At 38.6% G+C, this 13,106-nt stretch overlaps 1 protein-coding gene across 1 annotated transcript in view; it reads left to right on the top strand.

Moving 5' to 3' along the window:
- Positions 1-13,106, top strand: part of si:dkey-49n23.1 (semaphorin-3D) — an 89,788-nt gene that overhangs the window by 72,919 nt on the left and 3,763 nt on the right. Inside the window, exons 3-13 of the mRNA XM_067416262.1 lie at positions 4,305-4,465; positions 6,048-6,110; positions 6,439-6,558; positions 6,728-6,821; positions 7,429-7,557; positions 8,219-8,361; positions 9,231-9,345; positions 9,432-9,501; positions 9,958-10,102; positions 11,245-11,467; positions 12,356-12,444. Of these exons, the coding sequence (XP_067272363.1) occupies positions 4,305-4,465; positions 6,048-6,110; positions 6,439-6,558; positions 6,728-6,821; positions 7,429-7,557; positions 8,219-8,361; positions 9,231-9,345; positions 9,432-9,501; positions 9,958-10,102; positions 11,245-11,467; positions 12,356-12,444 (1,352 nt within the window). The remainder of the gene's footprint in view (positions 1-4,304; positions 4,466-6,047; positions 6,111-6,438; positions 6,559-6,727; positions 6,822-7,428; positions 7,558-8,218; positions 8,362-9,230; positions 9,346-9,431; positions 9,502-9,957; positions 10,103-11,244; positions 11,468-12,355; positions 12,445-13,106) is intronic.

The following is a 13,106-nucleotide window of genomic DNA, read 5'->3' as shown; positions in this document are numbered from 1 at the left end:
ATACACTGATATACAAAAGAAAGGACGGCATCGATGGTTCCATGAAGAACCTTTGACAGAATGGAACCTTTCCATTCCACAAAAATTTAGTTATTAAGGAAGCTTGTTTCCACCAAAAAAATTAAAAAAATAACAAAGGTAACTGCGACTTTTTATCTTACAAATCTTATTTTATAACACGCAATTCTGACTTTATATCTCACAATTCTGACTTTACTTCACAATTCTGACTTTACTTCCCAATTCTGACTTTACTTCGCAATTCTGACTTTATATCTATTAAATCTGACTTTTTAACTCTCAATTCTGACTTATATCTCACAATTCTGACTTTTTAACTCTCAATTCTGACTTTACTTCGCAATTCTGACTTTTTAACTCTCATTTCTGACTTTATATCTCACAATTCTGACTTTACTTCCCAATTCTGACTTTATAACTCTCCATTCTGACTTTTTAACTCTCAATTCTGACTTCATATCTCATAATTCTGACTTTTCTTTGCAATTCTGACTTCATGGGCCCTATTTTAACGATCTGAAACGCAAGTGTCAAAGCGCGAAGCACAAGTAACTTTGTGGGCGGGTCTCGGCGCTGTTGCTATTTTCCCGGCGGGATAAATGGCTCTTGCGCCCGGCGCAAGTCTAAAATGGGTTGGTCTGAAGTAGCTTCATTATTCATAGGTGTGGTTCTGGGCGTAACGTGAATAAACCAATCAGAGCATCATCCAACATTCCCTTTAAAAGCAGGTGAAAGTTCCATTATGGATTGCTATTATTATGGCGTATTTACCAGGCGAAACCAAAACGAAACAAAAATTGCAGTATATTGGAAAATATCATGTAATACATTAGGCAATATATTCACATATATGGGATTTAATATTTATATTCTCCAATATATTACAATATATGGAAGCGGCAATCATTTGTATATTTTGCAATATATTACAGGAATATATAACATATTGTAGGCTATAATACCATCAATATATTATTCCATGTATTTACAATATATTATAATATATTTCAAAATAATATATTGGTAAATATATTTTCCTTTCGTAAGGGACAGCCGAGGAGACTGATGTTCTTGTACGAGTGTTGTATGGGGATGGGAGAAACCCACCCAAAATAGCGTCGGTTAAACAGTTTTTTAAGTTTTTCAGTCGATTTTTTTTTTCCTGGTTCTTGACGGACAGACCAATTTGTCAGATGTCCTTATATACATATATGTCTTGCCACTATTGGGCAAACAGGTCTGATCCTTAATTACTACAATTAGCCTGAATAATTTGTAAGCTAGATTTATGCCTTTTTTTTCACATCTTCGTGGCACACCACGATGATTTCCGTCATCTCATGTGTTAATATTTTTTTAGTGTAACAATTTATGATTTGCAAAAATAACTGTTGCATCTGTGTAGATTAGGCCTACATGAGCAAAGTGTATGCGCGTTGTGCACGCTATACATTATGTCAAGCATGCGCCCTTAAAATAGCATAATGAACAACGCGCAATGCGCCACTGACTTTAGACTAGGTTTTTTCTGCTCAGTGGCGCAATTGTTTAATGGAACAGCAAAATAGCACCAAGGATTGTTTGCGCCGGAACACGCCTCCTTTTTTTCGCTGAACCGCCCAGGGAGCGCAAGTTCATTCACTAGTTTAGCGACGTGCTTCTGTGGAGGGAAAAGTGCGCTTTGCCCGGGTGCAAAATAGGAATGACACATACGTGACACAAACGACACATACGGCGTACAAATTCAATTGCGCTGGGTGTAGGGGTGTAAGAAAATATCGATACACGTGAATATCGCGATATTATGTTTGGCGATAATGTATCGATTCTCAAAAACGCTGTATTGATATTTATATATTTATTTATTTACATCCAAGATTCGTGGCTTTGTGTTCGGTTTAAACCACAGACTGTATAACACCCAACCGCTAGATGGCAGTGTTATCTCAGAACGTATAACGGACGCGGAGCCGGAGAAGCGCGTGAATCACTAGTGTTTACATTAGCAAACCCAGCTCTCAAGACGATAGAATTATTCCGCTCTTGCAGTATACAGAGCTGAAGTGTGGACTCATGTTGGCTTCAGTTAAAAAGAAGCCACTAAGGAAATCGACAAGAATCATTTTGTTTGCAAAATAGGCCAAGTTATAATCTAATACTCGGGAAACACATTGAAACAGAGAGCTCGCTTAACATCCTGATGTCACCCGCGCTGCTGAGAAGCGTTTCGATGGAATAGACTGCACGTTTTCCTCTCAGTAACAAAATAAACACACACCAAAACTGACAGCGGTGGCAGGAGAACGAATCATAGCGATGTGGATATGATGACCAGCTCTGCAGTTCAGTAACGTTACTTGAAATAGCACTTTATACAATAGACTGCTTTATAGAAAACAGCTTTAGGGTCCGATCACACAGAGCGCGTTTTTCAGGTTTCAGGTAAAGTGCGCTTTAATGTTTCTAGGCAACCCCTGAATCACCTGTACTGTCAGTCAAATCAATGTAACGGTCAACACAACGGAAGGCCCGCCGCTTCATTCATTCGATTGGACAACAGAACATAAGCGCGATGATGTTGCTTTTCCACTCAGAGTTGACTTTTTTTCAACTTCATGCGCTCGGAGCGCTCCTTCAAAAACGCGAGGCGCAGCAAGCGGTTTAAACGCGAGGCAGCGCGCATAACACTCTCTGCCAAACGAAATCCATTCAAAAAAGGCGCCTCTCGCTGCAAAAACGCGTTCTGTGTGATCGGGGCTACTGTGTTAAATATAAAACAAACAGTCATTCAGTCATGAAATGGACTGCACTTCCTGTTGTTAAATAGCCACTGCTATACTGTGAACCTTTAAAACATATCCTACACACAAAGAATCCTGCAGTCACTTTACATTTCCCTTTACTTAGATTGCACATTGCATATGATTAGTGATATAAATTATACTGTATTAATTAAATAAAATACTTTGTCTCGTGTTTTAGGCTTATGGTTGTGTTCTTTATTCTTTTAAATTATAAAAAAACAAAAACACACAAAAAAGAAATATCGCAATATATTGCCTCTCTTACAATATCACAATATATTGCAATATATCGTATCGTAACCCCTGTATCGTGATACGTATTGTATCGCCAGATTCTTGGCAATACACAGCCCTAGCTGGGTGCAAGATAGGGCCCCATATCTCACAATTCTGACTTTACTTCCCAATTCTGACTTTATAACTCTCAATTCTGACTTTACTTCACAATTTTGACTTTATATCTCACAATTCTGACTTTATAACTCTCAATTCTGACTTTACTTCACAATTCTGACTTTATATCTCACAATTCTGACTTTACTTCACAATTTTGACTTTATATCTCACAATTCTGACTTTATAACTCTCAATTCTGACTTTACTTCACAATTCTGACTTTATATCTCACAATTCTGACTTTATAACTCTCAATTCTGACTTTACTTCACAATTCTGACTTTATAACTCTCAATTCTGACTTTACTTCACAATTCTGACTTTATATCTCTCAATTCTGACTTTACTTCACAATTTTGACTTTATATCTCACAATTCTGACTTTATAACTCTCAATTCTGACTTTACTTCACAATTCTGACTTTATATCTCACAATTCTCACTTTATAACTTGCAATTCTGACTTTATAACTCACAATTCTCACTTTATATCTCGCAATTCTGACTTTATATCTCGCAATTCTGACTTGCAATTCTATCTATAACTTGTAATTCTGACTTTTTTCTCAGAATTGTGAGATATAATTAGCAATTACGAGTAAAAAAAGTCAGAATTTTGGGATAAAAATGTGTAATTGGTGGAAACAAGCTTCCATACTTTACAGTGGAACACGGGTCTTTGATTTTTAAAGTTCTTCACATTAAGGAAATGGTTCTTTTAATAATTGTTCCCTTACGGTTCTTTGATAAACCCCAGATGGTTCTTCTATGGCATCGAAACCCCTTTTGGATCCTTTATTTTCTGAACTTTTTTATTGTGCTAAAGTTTCTTCGTAATGGATAAATGTTCTTTAGATTTTCAAAAATGTTCACAATGAGATTTTTTTTCAGAACTTTCCACTGAACGTTTCTTTTGAGGAACCATAAATGCTTCTTCTATGGCATCACTGTGAAATCAGATCCTTTATTTTTAAGAGTGTAGCATATCTTTAATCAGCATATATTCAATATTCATGTGGTACCAGAACATATGGAATTACAAGACAAACTTTTTTTTTAAACCACACTGTTGTTTTCTGGCAGAACTGAGGTCGAGGAACAGCTCTGCGGTGTTCTGGGACGGTGGAGAGGCGGGCGCGTACCAGCCCTTACTGCTGGATGAGGACCGCGGATGGCTGCTGGTCGGAGGCCGAGACCACATCTACATGCTGAACTCTGACAGCCTCGCTCAACCGGCACGCAAGGTCAGCACGCACAACTGCCTCAATCTGACAGCGCATGATGTCATTTACAGACCTTGAGGATAAGGGTCACGAAAGTGAAAACAGAGCATGATTACAATGCATTACTGTTCACATGAATCTCATGAAGTTACAGGATTCTGTCCTAAAACTGCTACAGTATATTCACATAAAGTGATATATAGCAAATCACAACTGCTTGATTGTTTATATCATCACAAAATGTAAAGTATATTATTGCTCAGCTCCAAATGCGACCATAAAGCATGAAGATAATACAATTTTCTAAGCATTAATATGAAGATTTTCAGTTTGAAACACTGAGTATTGTGAATAAATATACAATTACACATAAAAATATGTGGTTTAAATTGTATCACTATTGTGAGCTTTTGTTGATTAAACCAATCTCCTTCATTGTATTAACGCAAACATTTAATTTCAATGAACTCAAACGTTCTTTTGAGCCTTGTTAGTGGTATTAACTAGCGATTTAATTTTACTTACTCTGTGCCCCATAGACTAGTGTTATAAGCTCATCTGTTTTTAGAGATAAAACTCTTAACATTCGATTTCCATTAAAACGCATCTCAGAGAACGATCAACTCGCTAACCATCTGTTAATCACCCCTAGGGTCATTTCTCACCAGAGTTGTCCTTTAAGGGTTAAAGCAGGATGGATTCTGATTGGCTGTCAATGTATTTATCATTCATCAGCTGGAAAAAATAATCTTTCTAAAATGAAATTCCAACGATATCGTTTCTCTGTGGATTTACGTTTAACTGAGCACAAACACTAGATACTATATGTACAGCAAACGATTTTGTCAACTAAAATCTCAATACTGATACAGGCTATAGTATATTTGCATTAGCGTAGTGTCTTTTTCTACAGTTTTCAGGTCAACTAACATATCCGGTTTTGGGTATCTCTCTCGCCTCCTTGAGTATGGAGGTTTGTACGCTAATTAGGTTCAACGGGACTGTATGTTTGTAATGTGTTAGTCAGAATTTGCATACTTCAATCCTAAATTCTCCTTTACACATAATCACAGCTAAATAAACATTACATTTAGTTCAATATTAATTGATTCTGTCTTTTATAACAGCAAAATACTAAAAGATGTCTGTAAGAAATGATGAGGTTAAACGTAAGGTCATACATACGTGATCTTAATAAGTACTAAAGCACGTCAGATTCTCGATCTTCCAATTATATCATTATGTACAGTGTGCTGATTGCCGATTAATGATTAGGTCAATACCTGCACATTATTTCCACATGGAAATGATTACAGTTAAGGAGGCATGCAGATTGTTGAGTAATGATGGTATTGCGCCAAAGAGGGTCTGAGTTAATCAACTCAATATTTGTTGCGCACGTTTTTACAAGCACATCGATGTAATGCACACATTTAACAATAAAAAGTATCAATTAAAAAGGGGAGTAGGGAATTTCAAACCATTATAAATAAAGCATTATTTAAACTTATAGTATTATTACACTTTTTATATAATGTGTTGTTTTGTTATGCATTACTTTCTGTTCTTTGCAAAAACTCTCTTTTATCTTTTTTATTTTTAGATTCACTGGCCAGCTGGACAGGAACACATTGAACGCTGCAAATATGCAGGAAAGAATCTATCGGTAAGATGCAACAACTTTAAAAGGGCACAAATGGAGAAAAAAAGCTTTCAAGGGCCCATAGATGCCCTTTTAATAAAGTGCTCTCACAGACCGAGATAAGAATAAAAGCTGAAAAATCATATTTATAGCTCTAGGGGGGAATATTTCAAGTTGGAAAGTCTTAAGGGAGGGCAAGTCTGAAGTTTTAACATTATCCCCCCTACCCCACCCTACCCAGCAATAACCAATAGGTGCATTACTGTGTGATTTAAAATGCGTCCCATCCACCTATCCTCACAAAAACTCTTTAAAATCAGGCTTTTAATCACATACCACATGTATCTCTCAGATGGACTGTGCCAATTACGTAAGACTCCTACAGCCCTTCAATAAAACTCATGTCTATGTGTGTGGAACCGGCGCGTTCCACCCGCAGTGCACCTACATTGACCTGGGACACAATCTTGAGGTGAGCAATCTCTCTTTTTTGTCACTTAACCGATGTGAAATTACATTTTAAGCTTGTAATCTTGTACATATGTGTGAATCGGACCTAACAAAGGCTTGTTGACAGAAGAGATGAACTAATAATGAGGGTAATGGTGCAAACAGAGTGACAGTCTTGTCTCGTGTCCTAGAAACCAACTTTCCAGCTCCTCAGCCATGTTGGAGAATCCGGGAGAGGAAAATGTCCATTCAGTCCCCAGGAGACATTTACCGCCCATCTGACAGGCGAGTTTCCCTAAACACATTGTCCTTTAGAAACAATCCGTCTGCCGTTTGCAGGCGGTAAAAGGAAAAATGCACAAAAAGTGTCCATTTTTTAGACATACTCCCGTATGAGTCACTGATAGATAAATCTGTATAGCTCTGGACCAGATGTTAGTTTGCATGGGGCAATTTTGAAAGTTCCCCCAGTAAACAGTGTTCACTCATATTTGTCTCCAGTGGACACATATAGGCAGTAGTAAAAGTAAAAAATAAAAATACAACAGATTTGCCCAGTTGCTGTTACAGTGTGGTCGGGAATAGAAATCCAGCTGCAAAATTGGTAATATATTTAGATTTTTTTTCTAAAGTATGTACACCCCAGAGGGCCATAACGCATAAACCATATGCTGCCTAATTAAAGGCTATTACTGCAACCGGAGACCTTTTTGACCATTTAATGATGCCTCTTGAATAATCGAAATTTCCTTTTCACACAAGCTGCTGTAAAACAGAGTATTTTGACAAAGGATCTGGAGTCAGGGGGTAGACAAATGAGCTATGTATCATGGAAAACCATTTGTCATTCTAAGTCGTTCTGCTTGTAATTTTGTGTATGTGCTCGTCTTAGATGGGGAGCTGTACGCTGGGACGTCGGTAGACTTCATGGGAATGAATGCCGCCATTTTTCGCACATCTGTGCACAGCAGCAATCAACACTACATCCGCACCGAAGCTTACCAGGACCAATGGCTAAATGGTGAGAAGTGGAATAAAACATTCATTGTTTTTAATGTGTATGCAAAACCAGCATGGCCTTGGTTTCCAAACTGGATGGTAGAAATTTTTTGTTGATATCACAATTCTAAACAATATTTTGTGCAAGCTAACAAGCAAGCATAAAGGTCTAATATACCTGGATTTCCTTTCATCTCAATGGTAGTTCCTCAATGGAAGTACTTGTAGTCCTCAATGGAAGTACTTGTATTGGAAGTACCTGCAATGGACAGTAAAAACATTTTTTTTGTTACTTTTTATGGAAAGTAATGTTACGTTACTTTTTCTCTCAACCTACAGGAGAGCTGTCAGTCAATAAATCAAAACAAAACAAAGTAACTTGCATTACTTATTTGAAAAAGTAATGTGTTACTTTAGTTACTTGAAAAAAAGTAATCTGATTACATCACTCAAGTTACTTGTAACGATTCTTATAATATAAATCAAGTCCTAGTATCTCAAAAAAAAATCAGGTTTTAAAGATGAGTAGTGATTTATTCTAAAATCCTGCCTTTTTTGGCAGTGGATAAGAAGGAGGTGTATGGTTGGAAAAGTTTGCTATTGACTGTTTTTAAGGCTTGTGCTGCCTAATTAACTTGTGTGACTTCCTCCACCCTCGCTCTGATGCCAATTTTTTTTCACAGAGCCAGAGTTTGTGGGATCTTATTCCATCCCTGACACGCACAGCTTGGACGATGACAAAGTGTACTTCTTCTTTAAAGAGACCTCCGTAGAGTCCAACCAGCTCGACAAGCGTATCTACAGTCGGGTGGCCCGTGTCTGCAAGGTGAGTGCCAAGTCCAGCGCCGTAATGAGCCAATAAAAACATGAAATAGATCCAAAAGACCTTTGTTTGGTATGCAGAATCAATGAGTCTTTTGTAGACATTAATGAATGGACGTGTAGGCCTCAGTATCATCTGTTGAACAGTAGTAGCAGTAGCATGTATCGAATAATGGATGAATGAAGTGTTTGTTTGAGAGTAATTAAACATTAATCTAGCAACAAATCTAGCAAACTAGGATTTCAGTTCAGTGTTATCTTATCAGAGCATTCTTGAAGTGCTTTAAATATTATATTTCATTTATTTTAAGCTGCGTTTGTTTTTAATGTATACAAAATGTAATACATTATATGTTTGCTATTGAGATAATGTTATTAATTTAGGCCAGAATTCGCACAGATACCGTTTTGTAGTCTTGAGAAGTCAACACTAGTTGCCAAAAGTCAGTTTTTTGGGAGTTGGAATTGACAAATCAAAGAAAGTCGAGTAGTGTATTGAGTAGTGTATCAACATAATCCAATGTGTTTAGCTTCAGACTATGATTCCATTGAGTCAGAGGAGATTAAACATGTTTGATATTTTGAGTCTTTTTTTTTTCCGCCTGGTAATGAGGCACATGTTTCTGCATGAGTTTGTGTTTGGGAAAGCTTAAATATCTTGTGGTGTGCAAACCTCAGTCATTTAGTGTGTAATGCCCAGTTTTTCCTCAATAACCATTTATGATGTCATCAAGTGTATGATGCCTAGTGTTTTAAAATCAGTTCAAATTTAAAAATAGTGTCACAGGCAGCAACATAGTAGGACGGATGTTGCGAGACCATATGTTGCTTTCTGGGGTAGTGTTTTGAAATCAATCTCTTGGTGTTTATAAGAATGACATTGGAGGAAAACGAAGCTTGATTAATCGCTGGAGCACCTTCCTGAAGGCTAGGCTGGTGTGTTCAGTACCAGGATCTGGAAGCATGGACACACACTTTGACGAGCTCGGTATGTTCACTTCACACACTCTAATAACACGTAAATCACTCTTTTAAGGCAACATGAACTCAAAAACTGCCCATTTTTATGTTTAGAGGACATCTTTCTTTTGGAGACCAAAGATCCACAGAATCCAGTCATCTATGGTGTCTTCTCCACTTCCAGGTAAGTTTATTAGCTGGAAACTCAAGTCATTCATTGGGTCACCACCCCATAATCCTCTTAACTTTTTAAAACGACATTCCTTTCGATGTTATATTTGTTTACCTCAATTTCTGCATTATCATTGGCTCCATCCAAATCAACCAATCCGTCACACTCATTCCCATTTAACTAACCTTTCAGGTTCTCAGACCTCCCTTATTCCTTCCACCAACTCAAAATCTGATTATCTCAGTTTATCTTGCCAACTGACATCAGTATCAAAACGCCCCTAAAATCAACAGTCTGCTCACAGGATGGTCTCCGTCCCGCCCGATCCATCTAGAACAATCCGTCTCGGTGCTCCCACCCGAGGAATGGATAGCTTGAGGCCATAATGAAGGGTCAAAGGTCACCAGGCTTGAAGAACTCTGTTATTCTAACCCGGCATCAGACTAATACATGTTTCCTTTTCAAAAGCTCCGTCTTCAGAGGTTCAGCCGTTTGCGTCTATTCCATGGCCTCCATCCGAGCCGCCTTCAACGGGCCATTTGCACATAAGGAGGGGCCCGATTATCGCTGGATGGAGTACAAGGGGAGGATCCCTTATCCACGGCCAGGGACGGTAAGTTCTCAACAGGGAGGAATTATGTTTGGGATTGGGCATGTGGAGGGATGCTTCTTTTTGCCTTCTATTGGCAACTTGACCAACTTTGGGTAGAATCCAAATGCAATTTTGGTGTTGCTATCACAAATGCACACAAGATTTGAGATCTATGGTTAGTTTTGGAGCAGCTTGGAAACCATGCGGCCAGTCACTTACTGCACTGCTTCAAGGGGACTGTAAAGAATGTCATCAGGCACTCTGGGGGTCATGTGTCTGGGCAGTTTGTGAAGTGGCTGGAGTGTGGACTTTAAGTGGTGAGGTCTTCAAAAGGAAGTCAGTTATCAGGGCTGTGAATTCTGCTCCATTAATTGTCGAAGTCACAACCACAGAGTTGACCTGAACTCTGAGTAGACAGATTAACCCTTTCAAATTATGGGGTTTAATGACTAGAAGGTGCAGTTAAGATCATGTCGAAACTACTTTAGACTTGTTTTACACTGAGTAGTAAACTACAGCATAAATTCCATGTTGGTTCAGGCTGGTTTATACTGATTAGAGCTGGTACAATTCTTGTCTATCTGGTGGACAGTCTTGTTGTTCTCAAGCAAAACTTGTGTAGCCGATCCAACAGCTGTCTGGCTTCCCATGCTGGTGACTAGCAACCAACATCCCATTTGCAGTTGACCAGAAATGCTTTTTTGCACTGCGCATAACATGTTTGCCAGCTTTACAAGGTCATGAAAGAGGATGAAATATTGGATTTAACTTTGCTCAGGCAAGGTTAGTTAACAAGGTTATCATACTAGTTAACTCTGTTAACACTTACTGGATAACATACCCCTTGTTGGAGTCCTAGATAGACTCGCTTAAAATGGGTAAACGTACCAACAACAGAAGATTCCTTTAAAGGTTAGTTCCCCAAAATGTTTTATTTTTGTCATGAATTCCCCTCATGTCGTTCCAAACCCGCAAGACCTTCGCTCATCTTTGGAACTCAAATTAAGATATTTTTGATGAAATCCGAGTTCTATGATCTCATCCAGTGGCCAAAATCCACATCTGCACAAGTGTTTTGACTATTTTTACCTTAGTCTGTGACTGTTATGCCAAATTCAGTCCCCACAGGGTTACAATCTGTCCTGTGTCCTGTGTGCCTTCAGTGTCCGAGCGAGACTTACGACCCTTTGCACAAGTCCACCCGGGATTTCCCAGACGATGTTGTGAGCTTCATGAGGGCCCATCAGCTGATGTGGGAGCCAGTGGTGCCCATCCACAGGCGTCCCGTCTTCACTCGGATCAACGCTCCCTACAGGCTGAAAAAACTTGTGGTTGACAGGGTTGATGCAGAGGATGGACAGTATGATGTCTTACACCTTGGCACAGGTATGTTGGAAAGTGGTTAACGTGTTCAAATAGAGCGGAATCTTTTATAGCAGTAAAAAGTGTGACCGCTAGTCCTGTTGTTCCCTATTATATACGCATTACACCGTGTCTACACTGGACGTGACAAAGTGACCATTGCAAATCCATTTGTCCATCCTATGTGAAGTATTGTGATTGATTGTCATAAAAACAACGAGGCATCAGTTTACTGTCGGGATTTGTTTGGCTGTTTTATTGTCTTTTGTCGCATTGCATCGTGCCACTCGTGTCCATTGTAGACACTGTGTTAGACATAAATTGCACTACAAATATAGAAATCTCCTAGATAGGCTACCAGATCCAGTAAACGCTATTAAAGACGACCTATGTTCCCACGCTGGTCAGTGGTCCTGTTGCCTGGGATCATCCTAACATTTCGAGGAGCCAATGTTTCTTTTCCTGTCTAACATTTGTCCTCCTGGACTGATGGGTGTGTGCGTGAACTCTGCCACGTCTAAGTGAATCATTTAGGGCAAATAGATACTCTGTTCAGGACAAATATGCTTAACCTATGCGTATAGAGACCAGGCTTGCAATTTTACGCTGTCTAAGACCAGAATAGTGTAACAGCTGCCAGCCCTCAGGGTGCTGGATCAATCCACACGCCAAAAGCCAATGCCCACTCACCATGGTAACTAAGTTAGGGTGCATTATGGGATATATTTAAAGGTTAATGTGAATCTATCTATCTATCTATCTATCTATCTATCTATCTATCTATCTATCTATCTATCTATCTATCTATCTATCTATCTATCTATCTATCTATCTATCTATCGTTCTTTTCTTATATCTGTTTATCATGTCTATAAAGTCAAATCTCACATGGTTAATCTTCTGTATCTCCAGATGATGGCAAAGTAATAAAGGTGGTCTCTGTACCTAAAGAAAACTGGGAAAGTGAAGAAATCATTCTAGAGGAGCTGAATGTCTTCAAGGTAATTTAATAAGATCTCATTTTGTCTGCTGGTTTGTCGTGCCATCTGTTGGACTCCCTCATGACCTCTGACCCTGGGCTCTTATTAGTTGTTGTTTTCATGTCAAGCACTTCCCAAACAAAAATAACTCCTAAAGAAGAAAACCAGCTTGCTCTTAGATTTCCCATGGCTGTCCAGTTAAGTGACCAAACCCAGGGACAGGAGAGGCAACATTACATCAGGAATATTGATTTATCCTGATACTAAGTAATGATTTAGCAAAAACTTTAGACAAAGAGGAATGTGTCGGTTTTGCTCGGGGTGTGGAAGGAATGTAAGCGAACAGAAATCAACAGGTTTAGTAGGAGATGCCTGGAGAATTTCTGTAGTATAATGATTTATTGATAATAGCATTTAGCTTAGAGTTATAATTTCTGGAAAATTTACATTTTAAGTCTTTTGAAGTCAATAACTGTGTGTGAGGAACAGACCAAAATTGTACTTAAAGTTTAAATGATTCGCTGAATACTACTGCATCCCTCAAATGGTGGAATGCCCACCGGCGTTCCTCCGGCCTTTTGGAGAGCGAGAGTCGATTTAAGAGTCAAGGCTCATTTGCTGTTCTATATGAAAGAGAAACGAACCAATGGAGCAGAAAGCTTTAAAACATTCACAAGGGCCTG

Source organism: Pseudorasbora parva, chromosome 14, assembly GCF_024679245.1.
Source record: "Pseudorasbora parva isolate DD20220531a chromosome 14, ASM2467924v1, whole genome shotgun sequence".
Classification (NCBI taxonomy): domain Eukaryota; kingdom Metazoa; phylum Chordata; class Actinopteri; order Cypriniformes; family Gobionidae; genus Pseudorasbora; species Pseudorasbora parva.
The sequence above is the reverse complement of the archived record's forward strand: the minus strand, read 5'-3'. Positions and strand labels throughout refer to the sequence as shown.